An 8,130-nucleotide genomic window follows, 5' to 3' on the forward strand; every position below is an offset into this window, starting at 1 on the left:
CGTACAGAGATCAAAGTGTGAATTGAAGTTACTTATACAAACATCTCGTAAGTAAGGTTGACAAATTATATTCCATCAGTTTAAATGACATAATCTTCCCTATACATACAGAGATCACAGTAACATATGACAAATAAAATGAATTGTGGTTACTTATACAAACATACCAGTGAATTGAGGTTACTTATACATACACCTCGCAGGTTAAGGTTGACATAACTTATATATCGTTAGTTTAAGAGACGTAATCTTGCCTATACGTACAGAGATCAAAATAACATATCTCGAGGGTAGGGTTCACGTAACTTGTATTTCGTTAGTTTAAGGTTACGTATACTTACAATAACGTTGTAAAGAGGGAAAGAATAAAGGAAAGAAAGAAGGTGTGTCGAAAGGTCATCTTATCACCTACAAACACCTAGAGACAAACATTGGGGTGAGGGAGGGAGGGAAGGGTAGCACACACACACACACACACACACACACACACACACACACACACACACACACAAATGAAAATAAAAACACTGAACCACAAACCCCAATCAAACACCTCCACACTAAACATCCTCCTTCGACCGTCCATGTTGAGAAAAGGAGGAGGAGGGCGAGGAGGAGGAGGAGGAGGAGGAGGAGGAGGAGGAGGAGGAGGGCGAGGAGGAGGAGGAGGAGGAAACGAGAGTAGATGTGGAGCCGCCAGCGATGGAGTTGGCGGCTGTTCCTCCGTCCTTCCCTTCGGCGGCTGCGGCGGGTGACTTCTTGGCCGCTGCCGCCGCCTTGTCCATCTTCTCCTTCCGGTGGATTTGGTACTCAGCGATGAGCCGGCAGGTTAGCATGAAGAACACTTGGGGGGGGAGGGGAGGGGAGGTTAGGTTAAGGTAGGCTAGGGTAGGGGAGGATAGGTTGTTAGGAGAGGTTAGGTAAGGTTAGGTGAGGTTAAGGGAGGTTATAAAAGGTTAATGGAGGTCAGGAAAGGTTAGGTTTGGGGGGATTTGGGTTTTAAGGGAGGTTAGGTAAGGTTAGGTTAGGGGAGGTCATGTAGTTTTATCTTTTAGAGTTCAAGGGCAATAAAACAAAAAAAGCATAAAAAAACACTAGGTCCTCAACGTGAACAGAGAGAAGGAAACAACGGGGCATAATTACCAGTGAGGGGGCGAGTCTCTCAAACTTGTCGCCCACCATCCAGTGATTGTACCTGGCGAACAGCATCATGAGGGCCAGGACCAGGTTGGCAAACTGCTTCACACGCTCTGAAAGACACAGAAACTGCTCAGCAAGGACCGTAGGCGGGCATCCTCAACACTTCCCCTCACATCAAGTCTTTCCAAAGGTCAAGAAAAGGTATCAATTGCATTCTAATGACGTGAGGTAATGCAGCTTTCCAAACAGAGCAACAGATCAAAAATAGACAAACTATGTAGAGGAAGGATTAGTTTGAGAAGGCTATAAGAAAATCCAGCTTTCCAGACAGAGCAACAGATCAAAAATAGACAAACTATGTAGAGGAAGCATTAGTTTGAGAAGGCTATAAGAAAATCCAGCTTTCCAGACAGACAACAGATCAAAAATAGACAAACTATGTAGAGGAAGCATTAGTTTGAGAAGGCTATAAGAAAATTCAGCTTTCCAGACAGAGCAACAGATCAAAAATAGACAAACTATGTAGAGGAAGCATTAGGTTGAGAAGGCTATAAGAAAATCCAGCTTTCCAGACAGACAACAGATCAAAAATAGACAAACTATGTAGACATCTTTTCCCAAATTTCAAAATGGCGCACCTTCACCCTGCCTCGGAGTCCCCGCCTGGGGGGGGACACTCTATATACTATGATCAATAGTTTTAAGCCTGTAAAGAATAACCATTGTATAAAATGGAAATAAAGTTTCTGATTCTGATTCCTCTACCTTCCCTTCCCTTCCTCTCCTTTATCTTTCTCTCCCTTCCCTTCCCTTTCATTCCATTCCCTTCCCTTCCCTTCCTTGACCTTCCCTTCCCTTCCTTGACCTTCCCTTCTCTTCCCTTCCCTTTCTCAACCTTCCCTTCCTTTCCTCTCCCTTCCCTTCCTTTCCTTCCTTTCCTCTCCCTTCCCTCCTGTTCCCTTCCCTCACTCACCTCATCACTGGTTGGTCAAGTTATACACAAGCTCGGAGGAGTGGAAGATGCACTGGTGAGGAGGCTGGAAGACCACGAGGGGCGGCGCCAGGCTCACCATTAGACTGGGGAGGTACACGTGGGTTGCTCTGCGGAGAAAGTGCGCACCAGGTTACCTATTCAATTTGTTTTTCCAGAAGAGAGAGAGAGAGAGAGAGAGAGAGAGAGAGAGAGAACTATCACTACAAGCTACAGAAACCCAGAGACAGAGACAGACAGAGACCAAATGAGAAGTAGACATAAAACAGCCATTATCAAGACACCTCTCCACCACAAATTGACCTCTCTCTTGGCCACTCTTTACTTTCGTCTATTATGGCAGCGGTGAGTAGCGGGCCTTTTTTTTCTATGCACTTTTTGTTGCCCTTGAGCCGTCTCCTTTGTTGTAAAAATAAATAAATAAATAAAAGCTACAGAAATCCAGAGAGCCAGACACAGAGAAAATGAGACAGCAAAAGGAAGAAGAAGAAATGAAAAGGGAAAACTAAGACAAGGAGAGGAAGAGAGAAATGAAAAAGGAAAAGAATGAAAGGAAAACGGTGAAAAAATAAGACATAAGAACAGAAAGAGAACAAAAAATGAGAACGGAGGAAAATGAAACAGGGATAAGTAGAGAAAGAGAAGGAAAGCAATACTACCAAAGAGACAGACACAGAGAAAATGAGAAGTAGATAAAACAACCATTAGCACTAAAAGCTACAGAAATCCAGAGAGAGACAGAGACAGACAAAGACAGACACAGAGACACAAACAGAGACAGACAAAGACATAGACAGACACAGAGAAAATGAGAAGTAGATAAAACAACCATTAGCACTAAAAGCTACAGAAATCCAGAGAGAGACAGAGACAGACAAAGAAAGACACAGAGACACAAACAGAGACAGACACAGAGAAAATAAAAACAGAAAAAAACAACCATCACGAAAAGCTACAGAAATCCAGAGAGAGACAGAGACAGACAAAGACAGACACAGAGACACAAACAGAAACATAGACAGACACAGAGAAAATAAAAACAAAAAAAACAACCATTACAAAAAGCTACAGAAATCCAGAGAGAGACAGACACAAACAGAGACAGACAAAGACATAGACAGACACAGAGACACAGACAGACACAGAAAATAAGAGAAGCAGAAAAAAAACATTACAATAAGCTACAGAAATCCAGAGAGACAGAGAAAAACAGAGACAGACAAAGACATAGAGAGACCCAGACAGACAGACAGAGAGAAAAAAATGAGAAGCAAATAAAACATGAGAGAAAAACAGAGACAGACAAAGACATAGAGAGACCCAGACAGACAGACAGAGAGAAATTGAGAAGCAAATAAAACAACCAGAGAGACAGAGAGAGAAAATGAGAGACAGACATAGACAGACCCATCAATTAAAAGCCACAACCAGAGATAGAGACAGAGAGACATGCGAACAAAGAAAAATGGGTCGCCAACTCACCAATCAGCTCCAGGGACGAGGAGTTCAGGAGACCGTACTCAAGCCTCATAATGATGTCACCGTCCGGGTCCTGCTTGTCCTTCTGCAAACACCACCAACAGCGAGGTAAAAAAAGTCGCCGAGTCAAATCCTGCCACACCACACCACACCACACCACACCATACCCAGCCATACCCAACCACACCACACACCATACCCAGCCACACCACACACCACACACCATACCCAGCCACACCACACCCAGCCACACCACACACCATACCCAGCCACATGGCACCACACACCACACCCAGCTGCACCACACACCACACCACACCATACCCAGCCACACCACACACCACACCACACCATACCCAACCCCACCACACACCACACCATACCCAGCCCCACCACACCACACCACACCCAGCCGCACCACACACCACACCCAGCCTCACCACACACCACACCACACCATACCACACACAGACCCACCACACACCACACCATACCCAGCCGCACCACACACCACACCATACCCAGCCACACCACACACCACACCCAGTCACACCACACACAAAACCCAGACACACCATACACAAAACCCAGCCACACCACATTACTCTCCTTCCTTCCCTTTTCCTTCCTTGGGATTTCCTTCCTTGCTCTGCCTTCCCTTTCCTTCCTTCCTGTTCTTGGGCTAGCCCCCCATCCCCTACTGCAGCCTTCCCTTCTTCCTCCTCCCCTTCCTCTCCCTCCCATCCCCTTCCCTACCTTGGTCACTATAACTACTGTAGGCAGACACACTTCAGAAGTGGATCTTCATGTGCTTGGCAATGTCCTCTCTTGTCTTAAAGAGCTTTCCACAAACATCACACTTGAACTCTCTAAGGCCATAGTGCCTGAAGACATGTCGATTGAGTGCCTGCTTCACACTGAACCTCTTCCCGCACTCTTCACACTCATGACTTTTTACACCAGTGTGTGTAAGGGTGTGTCTATCAAGGGTACTCTTCTGGATGAATTTTTTCCCACATTCCTTACATTCATAGTTCTTCACACCAGTGTGTGTAAGGGTGTGTCTATCAAGGTGACTCTTACAGATGAATTGTTTCCCACATTCCTTACATTCATAGTTCTTCACACCAGTGTGTGTAAGGGTGTGTGTATCAAGGTGACTTTTCAGGGTGAATTTTTTCCCACATTCCTTACATTCATAGTTCTTCACACCAGTGTGTGTAAGGGTGTGTCTATCAAGGTGACTCTTACAGATGAATTGTTTCCCACATTCCTTACATTCATAGTTCTTCACACCAGTGTGTGTAAGGGTGTGTCTATCAAGGGTACTCTTCTGGATGAATAGTTTCCCACATTCCTTACATTCATAGTTCTTCACACCAGTGTGTGTAAGGGTGTGATATCTGAGGCCATGCCTTGTGGTTAATTCTTTTCCACACTCCAGACACACAAACTTCCTCTCTCCTTTGTTGCTGGAGTTGCCAGCAGCAAGTTGCTTCATCTGGTGACCACTGACCCTCCTGCCCCCTGCAGCAGTTTGCTCCTGCTTGTCCGGGGTACTCATGCTTCTTCTTCTGGGGTGTTCTAGGGGGCTGTTAGGCAGTGGACTTTCTTCTTCTTCTGGGGTGTTCTAGGGGGCTGTTAGGCAGTGGACTTTCTTCTTCTTGTAGGGTGTTCTAGGGGGCTGTTAGGCAGTGTTGTTGTTGTTATGGGCCGCGGCCACTAGTCGCTCACATGAGCCCTGGTGTCGTCCTGTGAGGGCCTCACAGGCTGCCCCGTCTTCCTGAGGAAGGCGCAGGTGGGGCGGGTGGCTGCTGCTTCCTGCCGTGAGGGGTGGACGCCTGCCGCCGCCAGGTCCAAGGTGGTCGCCACGTCCAAGGAGGGAGGGAGTTGGTGTCGTGGCTGGGAGTGGAGGCGGGGCAGTGCAGCAGCAGCAGCAGCAGCAGGAGGTGCCCAATGGTCTCCTCGACGGTCCTGCAGCAGCAGCAGGAGGTGCCCAATGGTCTCCTCGACGGTCCTGCAGCAGCAGGGTAAGCAGTGAGGGTCGTGGACCTGTCAGGCCGGGCGGTTGAGTTGAGTTGTCGGTCGGACTCGGTCGGGAGTCTTGCCTTTGTAACGGAACTCCTTTTGACTGACCTGTGACGCTTTGTATCGCTTCTTGATTGATTGATTGATAGTTTATTGTTGCAGGTAAACAACAAGGGAGAAGGGAGGGAGAGAGTTGGTGTCGTGGCTGGGAGTGGAGGCGGGGCAGTGCAGCAGCAGCAGCAGGAGGTGCTCAATGGTCTCCTCGACGGTCCTGCAGCAGCAGCAGGAGGTGCCCAATGTGAGGGCTTCACAGGCGCGTCAGCTGCCCCGTCTTCCTAAGGAAGGCGCAGGTGAGGCGGAGGACAGCATCCTGTCGTGAGGGGTGGACGCCTGCCGCCGCCAGCAGTGTGGGCAGGTCAAAGGTGGGCACGTCCAGGGCGCGGAGTTGGTGCCGGAGCAGCACTCGCTGGGAGTGGTGGCGTGGGCAGTGCAGCAGGAGGTGCTCAATGGTGTCCTCAGCGGTCCTGCACCAGGGGCAGTGAGGGTCGGGGACGAGGCGCAGGCGGTGGAGGTGAGCGCCGAGGCGTGTGTGGCCCAGGCGAAGGCGCGTCAAGGCCACGTCTAGGACGCGGGACGTTTTCCACACCCACGGCTGTGGGCAGGAGTTGGTGCGGAGGGTGTTGGCTTCTTCTTTTTCTTTTGACCTGTAACGCTTTGTATCGCTTCTTAGGTCCTCCTCCTCTCGTTCCTCCCTTCTTATTCACACAACTTTCTTTTCAGCGTTATGTTATTTTCTTACCTGAAATAAAGCCACTTATATTCACTTATTCAGACATTTGTGCCCTTTTTTCCCAGCACTGTGTGAGGAACACTTTTGCCAACTTTACCATTCTTCTTTCCGTTTCCTTTTTGTCTCCATACAGCCCCAACACCGTGCAGATTGCCCCGTTTTCCTCCTCTAGTCTCCTAGCCCACTCCTCTCCGCCTATTACCATCACTACTCCTGCCACCAACTCCCCTCTCTGCCTCTCATAGTTGCTCCATTCCACTATTAGGTGTTCTACTGTTTCTATCTGCCCCGTCCTACAGCTACAGTTCCTGGGTTTCCCCCGTCCCTGTTCCTGCCATTTACCTCCAGGGTTCCTGTTCTTGCTTTAAACAATAGTTTGCTCCCCCAGTCTCCTACATGCCAGTGTACTCCCTCTGGTTTCTGTTTCCTACTGTACCATTTTAGCGTTGACTTGCCACTCATTCCTTCCTGCCATTTGACTTGTCCGTTCCTTTCTACTGCCTTCTTCTCATCCCTGATCTCCATTTCATTCCACTCTTCCCTCAGCTGTTCTCTCCTTTTCCACCTCTCTAACTCTTTCCCCCAGGTGGACTTGTTTCCACTTTCTTGCAGTATTTTCTTTGCCCATCTCTCCTCACTACTCTTTTAAATTTTCTTAAGGAAGCCCAACTTGCCCTTTACATTTCCATCCCATATCTCCTCTGACGGCCTCTACCGCTGTGCTCCTAGGGGCTCCTAATCCCCACCGGCCTACTGTGTTCTGAACCTTTTCTAGCTGTGCAATGTCCCCTTCTCTGTAGTGCGTTATCTCTGATCCATAGAGGCAATATGGTACACCTACTCCTTTCCACAGACTTCGCCCTACATCATATTTGTTTACTACTCTATTGCCTCCATTTATTATCATCCCTGACATCCTCCTTGCCTTCCCTTCATTCACTTTCCTCTGTTTCTCCCCTCCTATGCCTTCCTTGCTAACCTCCATTCCTAAGTACATATATTTATCGACTACCTCCAGCACGTTGTTTCCTAGTACCCATTGGTTACTGCCTCCACTACCAAACTCCATAACCTTACATTTTCTTTCACTAAATTTCAGGTCCCACTCCCTCCCATATGCCTGAGCTATGTGCAGGATCTCCTCCATCTCCTCTTTCCTCTCCGCCATCAACACTACATCATCAGCGTAAGCCAGGCACCCTAACTTCTCTCCTCCTATCTCTACTCCTTTCCCGGCTTTCCTGATTCTCACTATCAGCTCCTCAAGGTACATGTTGAAAAGCGTCGGGGACATCACACAGCCTTGTCTGACTCCTACATTATTTTCTAACCACCCAGTAGTGACGTCTCCTAACGTGAACTGCACCTCATTTCCCTCATATAGGCTCTGTATTATATTTACTATCTTGTCATCTACACCTACATGTCCTAACAGTCTAATGAGCTTTTCTCTGTTCACTGTGTCGTACGCCTTTTCAAGATCTATGAATACTAGGTATAACTCCTTCTTCTTCAACTTGTTCCTTTCAATAATCTTTTAAGGTAAATATATTTTCCAGCCCTCCTCTGCCTTTCCTAAATCCACTCTGTTCCTCTCCAAGCACCTTTTGCATCTCTATCCAGTTCTTAAGCTTTTCGTTTATTACTATTCCAAACACCTTTGCCATGGTGTTCATGATAGCTATTGGCCTATAATTTCCTA

General features: G+C 47.7%; 2 protein-coding genes and 1 long non-coding RNA gene across 9 annotated transcripts in view; 1 reads left to right on the plus strand and 2 right to left on the minus strand.

Moving 5' to 3' along the window:
• Nucleotides 1–4,593, minus strand: part of LOC126994962 (uncharacterized) — a 139,385-nt gene extending 134,792 nt beyond the window's left edge. The window contains exon 1 of the mRNA XM_050854237.1: nt 4,367–4,593. The gene's annotated coding sequence lies outside the window, so the exon portion shown is untranslated. The remainder of the gene's footprint in view (nt 1–4,366) is intronic.
• The window catches only part of LOC126994960 (uncharacterized), a 46,370-nt gene extending 41,263 nt beyond the window's left edge, over nt 1–5,107 (minus strand). Inside the window, exons 1-3 of one of the 7 annotated variants that reach the window (XM_050854227.1) lie at nt 4,973–5,107; nt 3,614–3,695; nt 1,144–1,250 (exon numbers count right to left, since the gene is read on the minus strand). In XM_050854227.1, coding sequence (XP_050710184.1) covers nt 1,144–1,250; nt 3,614–3,695; nt 4,973–4,978 — 195 coding nt within the window. In that variant the 5' untranslated portion in view covers nt 4,979–5,107. Of the gene's footprint in view, nt 1–453; nt 884–1,143; nt 1,251–3,613; nt 3,894–4,636; nt 4,658–4,720; nt 4,764–4,804; nt 4,826–4,888 lie in introns of those variants that run through there. The other 6 variants (XM_050854225.1, XM_050854230.1, XM_050854228.1 and 3 more) reach the window with 6 other exon arrangements.
• On the plus strand, nt 4,568–6,075 carry LOC126994964 (uncharacterized). The gene is made up of 3 exons (XR_007749758.1): nt 4,568–4,682; nt 4,935–5,884; nt 5,928–6,075. It is a non-coding gene; the product is annotated as an uncharacterized LOC126994964 (long non-coding RNA).
• Nucleotides 6,076–8,130: the final 2,055 nt, after the last annotated feature.

This window comes from Eriocheir sinensis, unplaced genomic scaffold (genome assembly GCF_024679095.1).
Source record: "Eriocheir sinensis breed Jianghai 21 unplaced genomic scaffold, ASM2467909v1 Scaffold939, whole genome shotgun sequence".
NCBI classification, from domain to species: domain Eukaryota; kingdom Metazoa; phylum Arthropoda; class Malacostraca; order Decapoda; family Varunidae; genus Eriocheir; species Eriocheir sinensis.